This window comes from Telmatherina bonti (assembly GCF_933228915.1).
Source record: "Telmatherina bonti genome assembly, chromosome: 11".
Taxonomy (NCBI): domain Eukaryota; kingdom Metazoa; phylum Chordata; class Actinopteri; order Atheriniformes; family Telmatherinidae; genus Telmatherina; species Telmatherina bonti.
The window spans coordinates 16109601-16133236 of NC_136629.1; the positions used below are offsets into that span (position 1 = coordinate 16109601).

General features: G+C 39.2%; 1 protein-coding gene across 1 annotated transcript in view; it reads right to left on the reverse strand.

The window, feature by feature from the left end:
• The window catches only part of ttc7a (tetratricopeptide repeat domain 7A), a gene marked incomplete at both ends in the record, with an annotated part of 73185 nt that overhangs the window by 25417 nt on the left and 24132 nt on the right, over positions 1 to 23636 (reverse strand). The window contains 7 exons of the mRNA XM_079248694.1: positions 51 to 163; positions 2604 to 2720; positions 13810 to 13970; positions 14080 to 14152; positions 16279 to 16336; positions 17544 to 17661; positions 23333 to 23437. Of these exons, the coding sequence (XP_079104820.1) occupies positions 51 to 163; positions 2604 to 2720; positions 13810 to 13970; positions 14080 to 14152; positions 16279 to 16336; positions 17544 to 17661; positions 23333 to 23437 (745 nt within the window). The remainder of the gene's footprint in view (positions 1 to 50; positions 164 to 2603; positions 2721 to 13809; positions 13971 to 14079; positions 14153 to 16278; positions 16337 to 17543; positions 17662 to 23332; positions 23438 to 23636) is intronic.

Here is a 23636-nt window from a genome sequence, read left to right on the forward strand (position 1 = left end):
ATGCACAGTGCAGCTCTGTTGCAAGGGACAGAAACAGGAAGGAAACAGACCTATGGAGCCGTCCTGGAAGTCAGGGAGGTTGAGGTGGATGGATGGTTTTCTGCCTCCAGGGCTGACCTCTGTCCTCTCAGGTGCTCGTACACTGCTGCTGTCATCTGTCTCGCTAGGACACACAAGCATGGACACAAATAGGTACATTAACAAGTAAATACAATGTTTTGTGTTGCTTTTGACAAATATTTGACATATTTTTGTAAAGAAGTAAAAAGTTTTCTACATGTTAATATTATAATGAATCAAAAGGTTCCATGTCAACCTAGAAGTGGCTTTTCACTACACTATGCTACTTGCAAATATGAGGTAACTATAATTTTTTATATAGTTTAACATTTTTTAAATGTAGATTATTTTTAGTTAAATAATAAGCAGACTTGCAAATGTTATTCTGTTTCAGAAATTGTTTTTTATCTGGAAAAGCAAATTGAAACAGCCTCTACTATTAGTAGAAGAAGGACAAACAAAGTGGAGAAAAAAAACAATTTAAAGAGAAGAAGCCCGGGTTTATAAGTGTCTCAGCATGGGCGTCGCGGGGATGTAGGTGTTTTGACACCAACATTTTTCATCGTGAGGGTCCAATACCCACACTTTTTCCACTGGTTTTTTTTTTTAATTTTTAAAACTTTTTCTGCATTTTAACACAAACGTTGCAGCTCCAGTAATTGTGTTTCTGTGCTGCACGGCTGCCTCCTCCCTCCTTTATTTTTTTTGTTGCCTCATGAATCATCACGGTTGTTTGCGATCAGCTGATTGACATTTCTTTCGCTAATACATGTCTCTCCTGTTAGTTTATCATTTGGATCATGCTAAGAGAAGAGGAAACTAGCAAAATGATAACAAAACATTATTGGCTACTTAGATAGTCTTTTGTTTGCATTTAATTTATTAGCTGATTACATTATTAGCTGAAGTTTGCTGGTGACACAGATGTAAAATCTGCTGGTTATATTTACAGATGGATAAAGATTAAAACAAGGGGATGTGTTTTCTAAATCATTTGTGCTGTGCAGTGTGTTAGACACTTTTTAGAAGTCATGAATGTGGTGAAAGAAATTTCTGAACAATTTCTAAAATAAAAACTAGAGCAGGACCCTCTACTAGGTGTTTGATAGGTGGTAGAAAGGATTTATACTCAAATATGCAAGTCAGTGTCTGGAAAAGTTATGACGACAAGGGCACGGTAAAAACAAACAGCAAATTCTTCAGTGTTTATGTAGAACAGTGTATAGAAGTGCATTAAATGTTGCATTCACGACACTTGGGAAACTACAACTCTGTGCTTCAGGAAAGGTTACCTCCAAAAATCCAGTCCAATGACTCAAATAAAATGATTCACCTTGTGGCTTGTAAAAGCTAGGTTTGTCAGAGAAATCTCTTGGTGGAGCTCAGCATAGATCCCAGGTAATTACAGAGGAGTTGTTTGTTACGAAGAAGCCATTTCATGAACCATAACAGCAGATCTGTCAGTCAAGCGGAGGAACACTGAACTTGATGTCATGTCAGACCCTGATGAATAATGTTTTAGTGACATTTATACTTCTGTGTCACATGTCAGTGATGCAGCAGATTTTCACCAATCATTGAAAAAAAAGAAAAGAGAAGAAAATCTGATGCAGGAGCAGAGTCAAGGGTGGCAATAGCCCCAAGAGATTTAGAAAAAAATAAAGTCAGATTTTGTGGAATGTCCTAATAATCATAACGAGTTAATTTAAAAAAAAAAAAAAAAAAAAAAAAAAATTAATAAAATACATAAATAATTAATATCTGGATGATAAACATCCAAACAATAAATTAATACATTTAATAAAATAAAAATATCTAAATGATTAAAATGACGTATCTAAATAAACATACAAATGAATACAAATGTAATTAACTTATCTAAAGAAAAGTAAACCTACCCCTCTCACTTTCTGCTTTATAAATACTAGACTGTTCTTTGACGAGTCAGCAAGACAAATCAGGTCTTACTCATCTTAAACAGTGCCTTGCTAATGATGGTATAACTATTACTGTTCCTGTTATGTGCTTTAAATGTAAAATTTTCATTACTTTTATTTGTAATGAAAAAAAAAATCACAATTTGAAACTGCTACGAATCTCATTTAATCATTCAAAAGGGGTGTACCTCTACATGGAGTCATGCTAACATATTTAAATGACCAACAGTGACCTATTGTTATATGCTATCAATGACAAACAATAAGTCGACTTTTGTTTCTGTTCAAACTCACTGAAACTATATAGAAAATTTGCAGGGTACTGCTACTGATGTGACAAACTGAATAAAAACAAACTTAACTTTAACCAATACTTTGCACAGAACCACTAGTACACAAATGTTGTTGTGTCCAAATGTAGCTACAGCTACAAGCTAGCAAGAACTAGAAGTTCCAGTCTTAGCAAGAGGACTAATCTAAATTACTGCTTGGAAAAGTGGTCACTATATACCCATACAGATATGTCCCTGTACCCTTTCAGAAAACATTTGAACATTGTATGATAAGCGAAGCAGCATGGACATATTTGTCATATGCTTTACTTACCTGGAGCGGGTGACATCGTAACGACTTTGCCAGCATTGCAACATCTCCTCACAGGTCTGCAGGGCTGCAGCAGGCCCAAACATAGTCTCTTCAAGCCTCACCTTTGTCAGCAGCAAACTGAGCCAAAAACATATTCATATTACGTTTCACAAGAAATAAAATAGACCAAACACAGTGTAAAAAATTACACTTTAAAGTAAGTAAACTTTGTTGAAGGTCATGCCTGTTTGTTTGGAACCAAATAAAATAAAACCTGTTTCTGTTGCTACTGTTAACAGCAGCTGTGAATATACAACAAATGCAACAACAAATCCAGGAAACCAAGTACCAGCAAGTAATAAAAGAAAGTAGGAAGAAAAGCTGATCTTAAACTTCAATGTGGATGAAACATATATATATATATATATATATATATATATATATATATATATATATATATATATATATATATATATAAAAACATAATGCACATGTGGTATAGATAAAGTCACGCCCCTATGTGTGTGTTGGGAGGATAAAGCATTCAGCCTCCATTCAGCCTCCATTAACATCTCACAAATGCATATGGACTGATGTGCAATAGATCAATAGCTATAGACTGAGGATAAAGATAGTCATCAACAACAAGCTGTAAAAGTGTGTGTGATGTGTGCTCGTGTTGCAGTGTGTTGAGAGCTTGATGAGTAGAAGTAGAGTGTTTCCGCTTGGCCCTTTTTAAGACAACTGGTTAAGTGATGTGGGAGTCTCTGACAAGAACATCTCCTCCAATTATTCTATGGTCTCCTGTCGGTGGGTGGGGGTGGGGGGTGTAGTGAAGGAGATGAAATGATGGAAGAAGGGTGAAGATCAATGGAGGAGAGGCAAACTTGTGTTGGGGGAGAGTACTTAGGTTGAAATGGGCTTTGTTACCAACTCAAGGGTTGGTGGAAAATTGGTGTGTGTGTGTGTGTGTGTGTGTGTGTGTGTGTGTGTGTACGTGTGTGTAGGTGTGGCGGATAGCGAGAAAAAGTGATAGTGGAATTTTGAAAAAAAAAAAAGAAAATTGAAAGTGTATGTGTGTGGGAGGAAGGAGGTTGGATTTACCGACATGCAGATGACAAGTGCTGCCAAGGGACGCTGTGTTAAAAAGATACGCCTGCCAGCAGGAGTCCACCAGAGAGAGTGTGTGTCTGTGTGTATCTCTGGGCATCCCATTACCAATGTGACAAAGTGTTTAGGAGGATAGTGATGGTGTAAACCTATCAACGGTGCTGAAATGTGACAAAAATTTATGAGTTGGTGTATATTATCCTTAAATGATGACTGTCTTTGTTGCTAATAATTGTATTTTTTTAAAGAAAAAAACAATCCTCTACCCATCATGGTAGAGCCTCACACAGACTTTATTTATTGAATATTAACTAAATATTTACTAAATATTTTCTGTGATTTTCATTTGTTTTACTGTTGCTAAGTTGTCAGTAGCCATGTTCTCACAGACACCGTATCATAATTAAAATTCTGATTGTAATAAAAATACTTCATGGAAACACATTAATCAGAAAATTCTGATCCAATATCACTAATTCGGATCAAAATTTCATCATGATGGAGGCAGGTGGCTTATTTTGAAGTTGTCCTGACTGACATGCATAATAATAAAGCTAAGCTAAGCTAAGCTAAAATAAGCTAAGCTAAGCTAAGCTAAGATAAGCTAAGCTAAACTAAGCTAAGCTAAACTGAGCTAAGCTAAGCTAAGCTAAGCTGATTCCTGTGCTTCTTTTTCTTCTGATCTATTTATTGTACAGCCATTTTGGTCAGCTGTTATGATGTTTTTACAGTGTTTTACAAATAAAATAGTATGGTAAGTGAACTACCTAAATTCCTCTCGATAGATACTGAGTTCAGAGAAATAAAGAGCAAGGTGGCACACTGCATTCTGGATCCTAAACCTGACCTGAATCAACAACCCCGGTTATCTTTATCAGAGTAACATTAGTGTTAAGCAGTTGATACTTGAAGCTTTAAAACCTTAAATAATTAAAAAACAAACAAAACCACAATTTAATGTTGAACAATTTCCTAAACCTCATCTGCTAGCATCAACAATAACCAGCCACAATTGTGGCTGAAACTCTGTTTATACTTGTTGGTAGATATGAAACACATTAGATGCTGTTACCCAGAAATGACTTTATTTCCACTTGTGCTGTGTTTTTCTTCCTATATTTAGTTACTTAAAGTTTGAGCTTGCTGCATATCATTGGTTTAAAAAAACAAAACAAACTAAAATTGATGCTTGCTTCATCCTCCTACTCGACACATACTCTGGAGCTTTGGTTCATGGACTGCATCATGACAGAAAAAGTTTTATTGTGTGTTTTCAGCTACAGTTGATGCAAAGAAAATTTTTCTTTCCAGTCTCATTTACTGCCAACTTTAATGTATTTCTCAGGATGGTAACAAGCAAAAGAATTAGGTTCAATCAAAAGAAAATTGTGTTCAAGTTGACGGAATCTATGAAGGCTCGCAGCCATCGCGCTACCAGAAGAACAAGCAAACGTCTGTGGATTCACTCAGCTTGGACAGATTCAGTATTATAATTACTGTTTTATTTTGAAAAGTTATTTTAATTTGGACAAACTACATTCATTTGCTTTTAAAAGGTGATGGAATTCATTTAAGTAGTTTTCAATTCTGGTGGTGTAATTTTATATTTGTTGTTGAATATTAAGAAATAAGTAAAATGTTTGACATAAATATACTGTTAATTAGATATAAATGTAATAAATCTATGATGCCATTAACGTTTTCATCCAGGTTTGGTTTTCTGTGTTTTTTTTAAGATGTTTGACCACTCAGTCTCCTGCATTACCAATATCATGACAGAAAATAATATCTTATGTATTAGTATTGAACCAAGCACTTAAATTGACAAACAATGTAAAAAATACAGGTTATTCTCTTCATGGAAATTTGCTGTCTTCATTTTATTGTGCGGTTCCTGTATTTTTTATCAGTTTATGAAATATCCTGAAATGTACCTGGAAATGATTCAGATAATCTTTGCCACTTGGCATCTTTGTGAGTAATTAATAAAAAAAAAATAGCATCACTTACAGTAGTGTCTGTGTTTAAATAATGCTAGAATGTAAATATCATCATTACTTGTGCCACCCTTTTCCGTCCTTCTCTGTCACACAGTTTCCCTCTTGCCAATAGATGAATATTATTTCCAACACGTGTTGTGTTGACATTAAAACTGCTGTTTCACAGCTTCTGATTACAATCTTTCCAGGAAGAGGGAAACCTCTGTGTCACTGTGAAGTTTCTGTACAGCTATTGTTAAATTAGACAGACTGCAACATCAAACGTGGTCATGATCAGAAAAAAAAAAGACAAAGCAGCTGTTGGAGAGGAAACGTAAAGAACGTAAAGATCACTGGTTGGTCGTAAATCAGAAAAGTGCTTATTTTTGTTTTTGATAAGTAAAACTAACTGCTTCTAGAAATCTAGGGACAAATCTGACACTAAAATGAACTCATTTAAAATAATTATATGTGCCCACCAGCCACTTCATCAGATCCATCTTCCCAGTAAACATTTTACCTTGAGAACTGCCTTCATTCTTGGTTTCACAGAGTCAACAAGGTGTTGGAAACATTTTAGAGATTTTGTTCCATTCTGACATGAAGCATCACAGAAATGCTGCACATCCATGATGAGAATCACATGCCACAGCTGCTCTGAGATCTGGTGACTGTTGAGACCGTTGGGGTACAGTGAACTCATCATCATGTTTAAGAAAGCGGTTGGAGATGATGGGAGCTTTGTGACATGTTGCATTATCCTGCTGGAAGTTTCCATCATAAGATGCTACTTTGTGCTCATAAAGGGATGAAGAGCAACAACACTGAGGTAGGCTGTGGGGGTTAAACTATATCATATTGGTACTAAGGGAGATCAAAGTGTGCAAAGAAAATATGGCTCACACCATTATACCACCAGCAGCCTTTAGTGTTATTTCCACCTAATTCTGATCCTACCATCTGAATGTGGAGCTATAATGGAGATTCATAAGACCAGGCAACATTTTTCCATCTTCTATTATTCAGCTTTGTTGAGTCTGAATTCTAGCCTCAGTTTCCTGTTTTTAGCTAACAGGAGTGGCACTGGTATGGCTGCTGTAGACCATCTGCTTCACAACTGGAACCGTGATTCCAACCAGTCCTATAAAAATTGTTCACTCCTCTGACAACGGCTACTCACTCGATATTTTCTTTTTCAGACAACCACGCCATGTTCAAAGTCACCTAAATCCCATTTTCCTCCTCATTCTGATGCTCAGTTTGAACTTCAGTAAGTTCTTCACCATGTCTACATGCCTGAATATATTGACTCCCTGCCATGTGATTGGCTGATTAGATATTTGCGTTAACAAGCAGTTAAACAGGATACCTAATAAAATGGCTGGCGAGTGCACGAAATTAAAGTATAAGTAATAACATAAGGAATATTGGACGGATTCTTTCCAAACACAGAACCTTTTCCTCCTTGTTATTTACTGCTTCAACCCAATCTCTGTTTTTCCCTGCAGTCAGAAAAGATAGATTTCATTAAGATAACAACACTCAAAACTACACATCAGACTACAAAGGCTGCCATTTCCAGTCTCCTTGGATTGAGCCTTGCGTGCACATTGTGTTTGAGGACTGAAGGGAGTGAGTAGTGTAGCTCTGAGTAAATGCTCAGTGGTGGAGTGGAGAGTGCCACCGTAAACTCTACATAAAAATAACTAATAATGTTCCCTTGAAAAAATGCTCCATCTACAGCATTACTCATTCTGCACTCCCACAGATCAGAATGTGTATTCGCCACTGACACATGAGGCACGAACATACACAAGTGCACATGTACATCATACTCATGCTCAAGTATCTAGTGTCTGTGCACACACATAGATGCTGAACGTATGAGGCACATCCATAGAGATTAACACACGAGCCTGTGCAGACATGCTTACACTGTGAAGCTCAGCACACAGTAAGCTGGGCATGCAAGTGCAGGCTAATACACTCTCTGGCAGATGCACATGCAGGCGTGTGCACAAAACACACTTGTTCGTGCTGCATCATTCCGTTAGATGAATTCAGAATCAAAGGCTGGGATTAATCATTCTTTTTAGTACAAACCGCAAGACCACAATCACTGACCCCCCCATCCCAACACACACACACACACACACACACACACACACACACACACACACACACACACACACACACACACACACACACACACACACACAACCCTCCCCCCTCTCTCTCCTGCTTCAGTTCTCTCTCAATCTGTAGCAGAATCCCATTTCACATTGAAATGCAGGCCTGTTTACTAGGTGATTAAAATTTCAAAGAAAAGGAAGAGACTGAGACAGAGAAAGATGGAAAACAAGTGTGCAAAGAAAGAAAATGAGAGCGAGAAAAAAAAAGAAAGAAAGGAAGCGATGGAGAGAGAGAGAGAGAGAGAGAGAGAGGAAGGCAGAAGCCGGGGGTAGGGGATGTGGGAGAAAAGGAGGAAGGAGAAATTCGGTATGCTACAACGAGCTGACAGTTTGCTGTGGTGCAGAGAGCCAGTGGCTAACGAGAATCACACACATCCATGCACACATGGAATAACACACAACATGCATGTGCAAGATTGCAATCTTGTACAAATGTTCGCATCCTCTCACCCTCGCAAGCACAAACTCACAGACGGCAGTCACAGAATGCCCAGCGCTGTGCATCATGTGAGCTTTGATCTGCGATGTGCGCTCACACATTCAAAGCAAATCATTTTCTATGAGCCTCTCGTTGAGAAAACACCTCCTCTCACTGTTTTCTCTCTCTGTCTTGATCTCTCATTTTCACTTTGAGTCTGCAACTTGGCCTGAGCCCAGCGGGTCCTGAGTGGCTGGATCTGAACGTATTTCACTGTGCATAATGAGTTAGGTGTAGGATGGAAATATTGTTGAGAATTGCATGTTTATACTGCAATTCTATACTCTATACTGCAGTTTTAACACTGTATTGTTTTCATTGCAAACCCCTAATCATGTTTTGTTGGGTTTTTCTCCATGTCCATTGATGCAGATGTCATGTTATTACAAGACAACTTATTTATATTTTTGTGGGTTTCAAGAATAACATTAACATGTCAACGGTAGCGCATGACTGGTAATGTCTGGATAACATGCAAAGCAATAATGTGGCGATCTAAGAGATATGTGTTTCACAGCAAAGGAATTCAGTGACACTATAATTAGACATTTTCTGGCATCTTCTTCAGGGTGAAATAAGTAATTTCTGTTGTACAGAAAAGCGGCTTAACAATTAAAGCCTGCAGGAAAACTTGTTGCCTAACAATGTTTCAACAAGTTGACAGGTTTTATTCCCTATTTCTTCTAATTATGCACTTTTCTGCAAAGTGGCAAAGATTTAGAGGCTTGTTTGCAAACTAGTTGTCAAAAATCTTTACTTTAGAACTGACATTCAAATATTTTGCTCTTGAGAAAACAACAACAAAAAAAAGGGCTTAAAATGTTTCACTTAAGTTATTTTAGCACTAATATAGTGATAGTAGTGTCTTTTTCTGATGTAATAAAAAAAAGAAGCTTACCTTTTAGCTTTGTTTTAGACTTATAACAAACTAATCAATGGGGAACTTATATGCTTCTTAGTCTTAGACTGTATTTAAAGAGATGGACGTAGCCCCCATGACGTCACCCATAGGTTTCTGAAGAGCTGAATTGAAGCTCGGTGGGCGGTTCCTTCCATCGCCATCTTGGCAGAGGTGTGCGTGTTGTCTTGTCTGGAAAATATGAACTTTCTGTAGCTAAGAGCTAACCAAGCTAACCCCAAGATAACAGGAGCTAACCAGCTAACGGAGGTAAGCGGGCTAAAGCTAAGTCACGTTGTTAACCGGCTAAGAACCGCACCTGTTCTACATTCTTCTGACTTAAAGCGTGAGGTTGGGTACCTGTCAATCAAAAGGACACGCCCCTAAATATGCCGAACTTTGAGATTAAATTACTTTAAAACGGTCGAGTTAGAAAAAAAAAAAAATCACTCCCCCCACAATTGTCATGAAGGTAAACATGACCTATTAATCCTAAAATGGATTTTTGAACCAGGCTGTCTAACATGTAAACTGTGAAGTTGGTCTTTTTAACATTGGAGTCTCTTCTCTGAACACGTTCCACTCTGAATGTTCTGCATGTGTCACAGTCACTGAGTCATCCAGCAAGTTTATTCATTAGCAGCAGGTAGCTCTCTTTCTGTCTTTTTGATTTAACTTGCTAGCTCCTGGTCCTCCTGACAGTCAATGGTTTTGTTCTCCACAGGGACCATGAATCTAGAGGTTGTGTTGGTATATATATATATATTTATGTGTGTGTGTATATATGTATATGTATATGTATGTGTATGTATGTATATATATATATATATATATATATATATATATATATATATATATATATATATATATATATATATATATATATATATATATATATATATACATACATATATATATATATATATATATATACATCTGTGTGTGTGTGTGAGTGTATATACATATATGTGTAGGTGGGTATGTATGTGCATATACGTGTATGCATTGATCTCTTTCTCTTGTTTTCTCTGTTCTCTTTTCTGTTCTCTTTCTGCCCCTTTTCTATCCTTTCTGGTCAGGTCCAGCAGCATAAACTGTGTAATACAAACAATTATCTAAAACAAATAGGAAAATAAAATAAGAATCAAGAAATACAAGGGGATCATTACATCTATAAAAGTTCCCCTTGGCAAAATAAATTTGCTCAGCAGAACACAGCATCCAGAACATCAGTCTGCTTGCTTAAATGCTGGGCAAGACAAAGAAAAAACAAAAAAACAAAAACAAAAACAAAAACAAAAACATTGGAGTCTATGGGGATTTGCTCTGTTTTGCAGCCCCTAGCGGATGAAGGGGGAACTGCAGTTTTATGCACTTCTGCATAGGCTTCACTTTTAACCACCGAAGGCTCCGTCCATTTTTCATGTAAGGTCTATGTTTCTAGTAGCCAAATGCTCCGTGGGTTCACCAGTCAATTGATGGGTAGCTAGTTGTTAAAGTGGAAAAGATAAAGCATAAATAACTTTCAGCTGGTTTTACACTATGCTATCAATGGAGTACCAAGGTTTATTTCATTACCTTCATCTAACAAGGAAAAACACCCTGATTTGCCACATAACCAAAAATGTAGGATTTAAGTTATCTATAAAGCCTGGACAGAAATGGAGATCCAAGATCCATTTCCAGATTATTTCAGGCAGCAGAGGCAGCATCAAAACCCTATTTCCTGTCTTTGTTCTGACCTGAGGAACAGCTAATCGTAAGATGTCTTGTGATATGAGATTATACGTACTGAAGTTATTCCATCTGAAGACATGAGGGAAGCAGAACAAGAAGACATTTAAAATGAGAACAATTAGCATAAAAATGCAAGAACAATTGTTCTGTCTTCTTATGAACAAGTCAGACCAATCAACACAAGCATAAAAAGAAAAGCGATGGATAAGAGCTTTGTAGTTTGTTATGGACATCAGAGCGCCATGATAAAACGTATCAAAGAGACACCAGCATTTAGAGGCGGAATTAATATAAATGACATTATAGTTAAACACCAACATAAAAGAAGCATCCACCACTTTCTTTTTAGCCTCCAAAGAAACTCAGAATTTATGACCAAAGTAAAAACTCAGTTTTAAAAAAAGTGCTGTCCATTAAAATGCCAGTCTGTACTCCTGTATCGCTTAAATAAGTTAGCATTGTGCAATTCCAGGTTCAGTGGTTTTGACTTTGAATTTGAGAACAACATGTAAGGATGGAAGTCAGGGAGAATTGAAGGAGGGAAGGATGGAGCGTGAGATCAACAGACGGATCGGTGCAGCGTCTGCAGTAATGCGGACTCTGCGCCGGTCTGTCGGGGTGAAGAAGGAACTGAGCCAGAAGGCGAAGCTCTCGATTTACCAGTTGATCTACGTTCCTAACCTCACCTATGGTCATGAGCTGTGGGTCGTGACCGGAAGAACGAGATCCCGTATACAGGCGGCTGAAATGACTCTCCTCCGCAGGGTAACGGACTCTCCCTTAGAGGTAGGGTGAGGAGCTCGGTCATCCGGGAGGAGATCAGAGTAGAGCCGCTGCTCCTCCGCATCGAGAGGAACTAGTAGAGGTGGCTCGGGCATCTGGTCAGGATGCCTCCTGGACGTCTCCCTGGTGAGGTGTTCCAGGCACGTCCCTCTGGGAGGAGACCCCGGGGAAGACCCAGGACATGCTGAAGGGATTATATCTCTCGGCTGGCCTGGGAAAAACCTTGGGATCCCCCCCACAGAGTTGGCAAATGTGGCTGGGAAGAGGAAAGTCTGGGCTTCCCTGCTTAGGCTGCTGCCCCTGCGACTCGACCCCAGATAAGCGGCAGAAGATGGATGGAACAACATGTAAATAGTTTGCATTCACAACCATTTTTAAATCATAAAAACTGTACCATATTTGCAGCTGTGACAGAGCCAAGCTAGGAGTAGATGAGGAGGTACTGGATATATGACTGTGTCATCGGCATAAAAATGGAAGCTTGCATTTTTATGCTAACGAATGTTTATTGACACGTTTGATAAAATAGCTGTACAACATGTTTTCATGATTTCCAGCTTCATTGTTAACTGCACAGATAAACACCTCGTCTTATGGGTCATGTTCAACTGGTCTAACTGGTTTATTGGTGACGTTCTTGGAAACACTACACAATGTGTCTTTAGGCTAAGGATTCATTTGATTTGATGCATTTCCGATTAGAATTCTTATCTATTCAGACGTTCCAGTCAGCACACTACAAAGATTTCTATACATCTCTTCATTTCTCCCTGACTCAACATCTGTTTGCTGATCCATAACAACAGTTTAGAAACAACAACTGATGCTGCCTGCTTTACCCATATGACCTCATGGTTGCCGGGGTGATGGGGATTCCTGGCGCAGAGAGTGATGTGATTGGCTAAGCCCGGAAAAGAGCTCTTAAATGGGTCAAAGCAGTCAAGTGTCTTCACAGAGGAGGTGTAAGTGTGTGAATGTGTCCCTTAGCGTGCGATTGTGTTTTCTAGACAGACAGAGAAGAGATTTAATCTTCCAACTGTAGATACAGCACTGATTGGTAGAGCTGGTGTAATTATAAAAGCAGACACCCACTCTATCCCCGTCTTTTTCTTTCCTCTGTCAGCCTCCCGTGTCCTTCATTACTTCATCCATTTTTATCTTGTTTTTCAGCATTTCCTCTGCCTCTTGATGTATGAATGTAACCCATCTGTCTGCGCGCTGAGACCGTGGAGGCCAACACTGACCCCAAATGGTTGTGTTACGAAATGCTGTGCAGAGCTTTGAAATGCAGAGAGGGAGCAGATCAGAAAGATGATGCAACATGCTTCCATAGGATTGTTAGTGTGAAATAATTGGCCTTGACAGCTAATGTAGTCTGTGTCTGAAACAACAAGCTATCCTCCACAGCTAATGAGCATATTTTTGTTGTTTCTTCTGCAGACAAGTAACAACAGGCACATCTGTGGATGAATGCTATGAATAATATTTGCCAGATTCTAATAAAAATACTAAGAATATTTAGGTATTTCCTTTTTTGGGTGTGTTTGATACCGCTGACATTTTCACATATGCACTTCATTCATTTATTCTGTTGTAAATGATCAAAATGTGCAGCTTTATGTTATTTTAACTTGTGCTGCTTCATGAAAAATTTAGTTGGGTTTATGTGTAAGGACTAGCCAGTCCTGTCACCAACAACAGCAGTAGACTGGGGTCAGAGCTGCAGTGTGAAAAGGGTAAGGGTGTTTGAGAGGCATAGGTACTGCAATGCAGACTTCCACTCTGCCACGTCTAAATAAGGCTTCAAGTGTGTGAGTGTGTTCGTGTGCTTGGCCTCCAACATAGTGGAGCTGGGACACCCAATCCCTGCTGAGAGGGCTGGTGTGAGGACAGGTCGACTCACTGAGCTACTCCTCCTCACACACTTACAAAAAGTATCACACAAAGTTTTAGAAGTGCAGCGATCGATTTGCCTTATACTCAAATCACCGACACTTCCACCAACATTTTTCTGTTTCATGTGTGAGTGGGATGGTGTAGTGGGTTTTACTTGAAGTTGTCAGGGTGCTGGCTGAGGGCCAGGTCCAGGGTGTCCAGAGCATGACGATGATGCTTCTGGGCGCTCAGCAGCAGGCTGAGCAGGTGGAGGGAGTGTAAGTCATCCCCACGGAGTGATAGAGCTGCCTGCAGGGGCTCCATGGCTGCTGATACCTGAAAGATATATAACATTTATTTCAGGTAAGACTACTTTGTCCTTGATAAAAGATATCTGCTCATGACCATAAACACTAAGAAACCACAGTTATTTGTTTGCTTGTACCTGTCGTACAAGAGCCAGCTGCAGAGCCAGATACATACAAATCTGAGGATCTTGGGGGTCCAGAGAATGGGCTCTGCGGAGGAATGACAGGGAGAACTCATACTGGGTCAAGACAAGTTAAAGAGCAAAAACCTAATGCTTTCTAATTGCTGGATGCGCCATGAACTGAATGAAGTTGTATGTCAGTGAAAGTGCAGCCATATTAAAGGATAATTAGCAGGTTGTGTTATTCCTAAACTATTTTATTAAATAGTGGGTTTGTCATCACTTTAAATTATATTACTGGACACAAAATCCGCAGCTTCTTCCAGCTGATCTGCACTGAAAACAAACACTCCTGATGGGATGCAGAAGTCAAACCCTGAGAGACTGATGGCAGATAGGAGTTTCCTCCATGCAGCTGCTTTACAGCTTTCATTAGCAGCATCCTGCCAGGACGCCGCTTCACCAGACTGAGTGACAGAACAGTGACACATCCAGCTCCAAAGAGATGGGAACTGTTCACTGAGTCTTCTTCTTTAGTCAAATAGTTCTTCTTTCTCTCCTGATGTGTCTTCGTTTGTTCGCTCTGGCTTCTCTAACACTGTAAAACGCAGCGTTGCTTCACGTTAAACAGTGTGCAATATATTTTATAACACACCTTGAGCATTTGTTCCTGTTTCTAATCCTGTTTGCTATTATATGTTTGGGCCTAATCCAGGCTATTCCAGTGTTAAAAGATGTCATTTTTAGGTTTTACTATTCAGATATTTCATGAAAGGCATCTGAGTGTTAGCATAGCTCGCATCCGTTACTCGTCAGCTCAGTTTGTTAATAATTCTGCTCACAACACAAATTTATACTCCAGATATTTCTTCTAATCCTTGACCTTTCCTGGTTTTGTTAATACCAATGGACTCCTACTCCCAGTGGAGGCTGTTGTGTTGAAGTCACAGTCGTAGCAGATAGGTTTGGGCCTAACCCAGGCTACTTTTGGCACGTATGGTTCAGTCACAGCACTGGTAATTGTTGTGTAGTTCAGATGTTGGCTTAGACATGGATTACAACAAGTGGTGTGTGGACCCGCAATGGTCCAAATATGAGGAACCAGCGCCCTGCGATGGACTGGCGAGCTGTCCAGGGTGTACCCTGCCTGTCGCCCAAAGCCAGCTGGGATAGGCTCCAGCTTCCCCGCGACCCTGAATTGGATTAAGCGGTTCAGAAAAATGAATGAATGAATGAGGAACCGGCTTGGACTCACAGCAGTTTCCTTGTGGGTCATTTGCCATGCGAGATTTTTTGCAACCACAGTTGCATTGAGTTAACGCTGTATGTCAGGGCCAAATTCAGGTCGAAAAACACTTTTTGCTATCTAGGTTTCTTGCCCTTACTGAGATGTCCTCATGCTACGTCATTGCTGGGTTTCCTGTGTATTTTAAGATGTGGAAAACTGACTCTAAAATAGCTCAAGGTAACTAACCTTCGAAGTTCAGTGGATCTCTGAGACCTCCTACCAATGCTTTCTGCACATGTGCACCATAGTTACATTCACACAGTTGAATCATGCTGCCTGCACGAGGTAAAATACTTTGACAGAACAATTTATACTCTCCAGACATCCTAACTGCATACATTGTTTACTGTTAGATTTTTTAACACTGTGATGTTATTTCTTAAGACCTTCAGTTTGAAAGATCATTAATCCACATATATGTGGACTAATGATCTTTAAACTAAATATATTTTTGATAGCACAAAGTTTAAACTGTTTGAAAAATACACAGTATTGTTTTCTGAGTAGGTACAGATAGACAGATACATCCATGAATTCAGCCTGCAGTAGGATATTTCAACAAGGTAGCACGTTTCGACAGAACACCGGTATGCTAGCACAGTGACAGTGACTGAAACCAAAAGGTTAATGTTAAGCGTGTATGATCAGAAGCATTTTAAAAGCAAGACATGCCATAAAGGGTTTCCTTTTTATATCTGTCACTTGATTTTCAAATGACTGAAAGGACACTAAAGAACAATGAGCCTCTTCTTTTTAACAAGTAAATTAAACATGAAAACAGACTAAAATGTCAAAGTAATCAAAAATAATCACTTTACCTGTCAGAAGTTTTAATATTGGTGCTAATAAGCAAGTGTGTGTGCATGTTTATATGTAGATATGTGGTAAAATGCAACAGAATAAAAGAAATGAGAACTGTAACATACTTATTCAAAGCTTGTAGTGCTTTTTTGTTGAGTTCATTCCGATCTGCTTTCAGTGTCGCTGCAGAGAGAACAAGATCAAGTTTAGTTCAACCGTGTTCTTTTACATTTCTGAGAACATCATCTTGATTTTAAGAAATCCATCCATTCTCCAGGTATCATGGAGCAGGAAAGCCTCTTTTAGCAGCTGCCATGGGGTGAGAGAAGGGGTGCACCAGTCAGTCTTTCACAGGGCTAACAGAGAAACATTGAATGTGGGAGGAATGGGAGCAGCCAGAGAGATCCCACACACCACAGTGGTTTATTCTTAACCTGGTTAACCTATGAAAGCAAAACTAAAACTTTGCAGGAGTTTGGTTACAGCTAAAATAAACCAGTCTTTACAACTGGTGGGAAAAAAGAATAAAACTTTTGTCTTTATTGAACGACGGGTGTAGTAACTCATACTCATACAGTGTGTTTACATTAAGAGTTGAGTTTACCAATGATTAGAGCTCAGCCTATCCTTGTCCCAGTATACATTAACTAAAGAGGAATCCAGTTATTCACCAAAGTATGTCAGACGTTGCAACGCTGCATGCTCTGTGACAATAAATAACAATGTCTGTACATGACTCTTGAATATTGATGTTTTATATCCTCCTTATATGTCCTCTGGGGCTGTCTAGCCTTCCAGATACTGGTGTGATATAAATGGGACAACTGGAAAATCACAGGATAATTGGACTACTGCCTCAGAGTGCTATAGATATTTACTTCACATACTGTTATTGACTGCTCAGAAAGTCATGAGTAGGAACTGGAGGAAAGCTCCTCCACTGACACAAGCCCAGATTATCCACAGACTGCAACATGTTTATATGAAAGAGTAAATGACAGGAAAACGTTTCCATTGAAAGATGGACTTCAGACATTTGGTATTTGACTATTTCTTTAACTGCATCTAGACGTTGATATGAATAAAAAGGAATGAAAAAGGCCCCCATTAAGGATCGTTCAAATATGTTCAATAATGTTTGCAGTTGGAAACAAAGTAACTGTTAGTTCTGCTGGAAAGTACAAACGGTAACATCTCACACAGTTAAACCTCTCAAAACTGGACTAACACACACATAGATGTATCATGTCGATCAAATTTCCATAGTGACTCTTCTTACATGGACTTTTACTGGGATAAGAACAGTGGTCTAAATAAACTCCACCTGTAGTTTAATATGACTACATGTAAGTCTGTGTTTCTGGCTGCAGGTAAGCACGCTACTACTTACCTTCGGATGCCTGCAGACTAAAGCAGAGACCCAGAGCCAGGTAGGCCCTGGGTAGAAACTCCTGTGCTTCTTCCCCCATAGACACCACACTCTGGGACAGAGTTTCTGCCTCCTTGAACTGGACAGGCACACACATAAACACAGAAATGATTTGCTTCTGAAGGATGTTAGCTTGTAAAATTAATCACAACTGATGTCTCTGTCACCCCCAGCCTTTTTTTTTTCCTTTTGTATTGTTCTGTTTTTGTCTTTGTATATGTATGTTTATTGATAATATTTTTTTTTTAAAAAACCCAATAAAATAAAAACAAATAAATAAATAAAATTCATCACATATGGACTTTTATATATAAAGTATGGTAAGGGAAAAAAAAATAAATCTAATTTAAATTTCAAACCAGACTGATCATGAGATCAGGGCTCTGTGGAGACATCTGTCAAACATTATATCACTTCATCAGCTCCATTTGTTGGATTGATTGTTGAAATAAAAAGAAATAAATCACTGGTTCCAAGGTGTGGAGAACTGCATCTCTGAACACACACATCATTAAACCTTGAAGAAGATGGTCCACAGCAGGAGAAGAACCACATCAGGTGCCACTCCTCTCAGCTGAGAACAGAAAACTGAGGCTTCAATTCACACAGACTCACCGACTCTGAACAAAAGAAGATGGCAAAAACACTGCCAGTCTGATGAGTCTCCATTTCAGCTCCGCATTCACATGGTTGGATCAGGATTTGGTGGAAATTACACAAAAACATGGATCCATTCTGACTTGTATGAATGCCCTTCAAGTGGTGTAATGGTGTGGGGGATATCTTTTGGCCTACGACACGTTAGTACCTACATGGCATGATTTAAACACCATAGCTTATATGAGTATTGGAGTAATGAATGATGTCCTTCTGATGGAAACTTCCAGCAGGATGATGCACCATGTCACAAAGCTCACATCATCTCCATCTGCTTTCTTCAACATGACGATGACTTCTCTCTACTCCAAAGGGCTCCACAGTCACCAGATCTCAGTCCAACAGAGCAGCTTTGGGATGTGGTGAAACGGGAGATTCTCATCATGGATGTGCAGCAGCTGTGTGATGCTTCATTTTAATATGGAGGAAAATCTCTGGAGAATGTTTCCACCACCTTGTTGAACCAATGAAACCAAGAATGAAAGCAGTGGAGTTCATAATGTTGTGATTTTCACAGCCAGCATCGTTCTTCGTGTCTCTTTCTGCAGCTTTATGTGAGAAGGATGGATATGAAACAAGTAAAACTTTTTCCTCAGCGCCATCTCTGAAGTCACGTCTCCTTAAATGACTCTGTCCACCTTTTACGATTGACTGTGACACACTGTAATATCAGAAGGACATGCAACACCTTCCTGTGCACGACAAATTAGTATCACATTGCTGCAAATGATGCAGCGGGAGCTGAAGTACTGATGGCAGAGCCTGGTGTGAGTTTAGTGTGAGGACAGTCCGAACAGATTCGGATGAAGGACAGCACAGAGTTAGCTGAAGGACGCACATGCTCGCCCACACGCGCAACAGTGGACTGCAGGCGTTGCGTGGCTGAGCCGAGCCAAGGTGCTCCGAGCCGGGGAAAAGTGTGTCACTCCGTGTGAGGCACGGCTGGTTGCGGGTGGGCAGGTTGGTAGGTGGGCGTAAGAGAGAGAGAGAGAGAGAGGGAGGGGGGGGGGGGGGGGGGGGTGTTGCCTTTGACAGCAAGTCAGTGCAACAGTAAGCCAACTGCTCTGACACCCCCACCCCCCGACCCCCTTCCCAACTCTGCTCTTTATCTCTGCCTCTTTCTCTGAATCCAGTCCCTGCAAGTTTAAAGCCTGCACACAATGGCCAGTTATTTAAATGAACTGTCTGTGCACATCTTAGGAGGATTATGCTTTTTTTTTTTTTTTCTCCTCTCTTGAATGGTATGAAAGAGGAACATGTCTCTGTTGTAGAGAGGAAAGCTCACATCTGCAGAACTGCTCTTCAAGAATTTAGAAAAGCAGCTTTTGCTTTCCGGTCACTAATTATGCAGTTTGTGAAGTTATGAGTTTTAAGGGGGGGTTTTCTTTACCGCCGTATCGACGGGACTCCTATGACAACTCCCACTGTGGAGTGGGCTGCCGTAAAAAAAAAAACAAAAAGTGTAGCTGAATAGCTTACAGTCCAGACTGTCCGGTGGAGCCGATGCTGGATAACGGTGGCCCATTTATGTAACGCCACACTGCACTGTGGCCATAGTGTCCCATTGTGATTAAAACTGTAAGCTCCTTAGTGGCTCTGGGCTGCCATGATCTCCAGCCACTGACAGATGTGCTCTCTCCATTCGCCCGTCAGCTCTTCTTTTCTAATCTGACCCCTTTCTCTGTGTGTGTGTGACTCACTCTCACCTCTCCTAACTCATTCTCCCTCTCACCACCTTCACCATTAATACTGCTGTTGTTCCTTTCTCTCTTCTGCGCAGATCATGAACAGCAGGAGTATCAGAGCAGGGCCAGAAAACAGTGATGTCTGTCTGACCCCGGTGTCAAGCTCCAAACATTAGCAACAGAGTGATGATGTGTTAAATGTCTAGTATACTGTAAACGCAACACAAAACAAATCATCACACAGCAACTGTGTGATGCTTCATGTTGAATCTATGACACTAAGAATGAAAAGGTAAAAAGGCATTAAACCTGGAGCTAAGTAGACTTCATAACGTGACCAGTGAGTGAATTTAACAGTAATTATGACACATGGCAAAGTTTGCTATGCAAAGTATCAGAACTCTGTGAGCTCATTTTGAAGTTGTGACAGAGCCAGATCACAACTTGTCAGTACGAGCTGGCAGCCTGTGACATTTTCCAGAGCTGATGAATCCTCTGACTTGTCAGGTAGCACTCAAACAATGGTCTCTCTCAGCAACAGAGTGACTGAGGATGTGAACATGTAAATGACAGATGCCTACTGAGCAAACGAACAGCATGAAAAGATGCAGTGATACTTCCAATGCTTTCCTTTGAAATGGTCTCTTACAAACGGAAGTAACTGGTAATTGTGGAGGACAAGATCCAGAAAGCTGAAACTTAATATGACTTCAGATTAGCTGCAGGAGGGTCGTATCTGACACGCAGGTTTTGGTGTGTTCATAAGGTTCTTTTAACGGTTTTTGAATGTCTTAATGGCCTTGGGTCCTCTTATCTCTCAGAACTGCTTTTACCTTACGAGCCCTCTCGATCCCTGCGCTCCTCTGGCAGGAGGCTTTTATTGATTCCCAAAGTCAGGACACATATCCACAGAGAGGCGTCATTCCAGTGGTATGGCCCCCACCTGTGGAACAGTCTTCCGGACTGTAAATAAATAAATAAACAAATCTAAAATATATATATTTTAGATTTGTTTATATATATATAAAACATATATATATATATAAATATATATATTTATATATATATTTATTTATTTATATATATAAATAAATATTTATATATAAATAAATATTTATTTATTTATATATATATATATATATATATATATATATATATATATATATATATATATATATATTTTAGATTTGTTTATTTATTTATTTATTTTATTTTTTCATTTTAGGTTTTGTCTTAATACATTTTATATGTTTTAAACGGTGTTTCCAGTGTTTCCTTTGTGGGAGCTGTCTGCAACCGGGGTGGCGGTGGTGAATAGGGTACAGTGCCACTGGTGCCTGCCATTGCGCTGCCCCGGTGCAAACGGCTCCTCGGATGGGGTTTCTACGACTAGTCCGTCTGCACTCATTTAGATGTATCTAAAAAGGGGGGTTGGAGGTATTTTTTTATATAATTTGTGTGTCTGTGTGTTTCCTTAATGTCTGATTTTAAACTTTAAAGCGCTTTGAGTTACATATTTTATGTTGGAAAAGCGCTTCATAAATAAAGTTTGATTGATTGATTGATTGATTATTTTTATTTATCTTTTTTTTTTTCATTGTTTACTGCTATTATTCTGATTTTACTCTGCAGTTTATCTAAATGTTTTACTTCTATGTTTAGCACTTTGTTGCAACTGGTGTAGGTGTTAGTGCTTCAAAAAATATAAATAAAGTTGAGTTGTTATTAGACTGGACAGCACTGATGCGTAAACAGCACAAACTGAAGCTCTTGGTGAAAATTTATTCATAAATTAACAATTAAAATAATTTCAGAGCCTCTTCAACTCATTTAAAAGTCAAGAATAACAATAAGAGCTAACTTGACTTTATTGTATAACCATGCTGGGGAACAACTACAGCAGCCCAGTAGAGGAAAGATAACTGATGGAGGGAAATTATAAGAAAAGGTGTAAAATATTGGTTACCAGCTTCTTATTTTCTGTCCATTACACAATGTAGCTTGTCAAGTTCTGGTTTAATCTAGCTATGTTGCATCTTTCTATTGGGAAAACCTTCACTTTTGCATTCACATGAACACAACACATCTTTGATACCTGTAAGATTCTTTAAATTTTCACAGATCACACGTAGTAAAATGATTCTCCTAAAACAGCAAGATGGCAGTGGGGCCTGAAAAAACCGCAAGGAGGGATCTGACAGAACCCGTAGAGAGTGAACTCATACCAGAAAGACTCCACAACTTATATTGTATTGAATCGTATCGTATCGTATCGTATCGTATCGTATCGTATCGTATTGTATCGTACCGTATCGTACCGTATCGTACCGTATCGTACCGTATCGTATCATATCGTACCATACCATATCGTATCGTACTGTATTGTATTGTACCGCATTGCATCACCTTTCCCTCTCGTATCTATTCAGACATCTAGGGAGATTGATGACATCTATTCACACTTAGCCAAGAGAAACTATGACCGACGGTTACGGCAGCAACATCGCAATATAAGTTATGACTCAACAACAGTTTTAGACTTCAAAATGTCGGTGGTTTCAACCACTTAAATAAACTAATTCCACTCGAATTGAAGCAGCTTTTTTGGATAAGAGCAAAACAACCTCAAGAAACTAAATCCAGTCCACCTGACTTGATAAAATCCAGGTTATGTTGGATATCATGACCTGGATTAATGATAATCAGGCTTCCTAATCATACACACACATCCTGCAGATTTCAAGGCCTTCATGTCAAGTAGAAGGAAAACAATTAGCAGGATGTGGTGAATGTTGGTCTTTTTCGCTTAACACTTCATCCCATGCAGCATCTTAGGGACAGAAATTGTAATTTTTTTCTTGTTGGAAATTTGGAAAAATGTTTTATTTTAGAAATGAGAGAAAAGTCAGTATGAAATGTACGTTGTTTTGAGTTGAAGTTATGTTTTTGTTCAGTGTTTTTCTTTTTTAAATAAGATTCCTGAGATGAATCCCTTCTTGAGAGTAGTTTTGTATCTTCCTTATCTGCTCTTTTACCCCTTTGAACCAATCTTTCTATACCTAAAACAGGTTTTTATGCATAAAAAATGGGTTTTGGACCAACTGTTTTGCTGGACTAATTTTATGGCCCATTTCTGATGAAACAGGATTGTTTGTGTTGCAGTGCCGTCTGCTACTGGGGAACATAATGGCTTCAAAGATAAATTGCATTTGTGACTGGTATGAAATAAGAGTTTACCAAATCTATAAAAATGACTGCCAGGAATGGTTTCAAGCATTCAAATCACAAGAGTCTTAATTTCCAGATGGTGTATAACATGTGTAGGTACTTAAAAGAAAGAGTTTAATCAATCTGTGTTTGTGATGTTCATAGTTTGCAAATGTCACTGGATGTTCTGTGTGTATTTACCCAGTACAATTCACCAATACATATTTTAGCAGCCAATAGGGGCAACGAAGGGTCTTCTGGTCTCATCCTGGCACACTCTTTAAACACAGACACAGCACCAACCCCCTGGAAAACACACACATGCACAGAGTCAGAAATGTCAGTGACAAATAGTGATTCATGCGAAAACAGCAGTCAGTTGTCATGCAGCCGCAGACGACACGGCTGGATTTAAGTGAGTGTATTAAACGCACATTAACTGTTCTTACACAGTCCTAATAGATCCATTTAGGCACACAGTCACTTAATACATGTAGGTCAATCA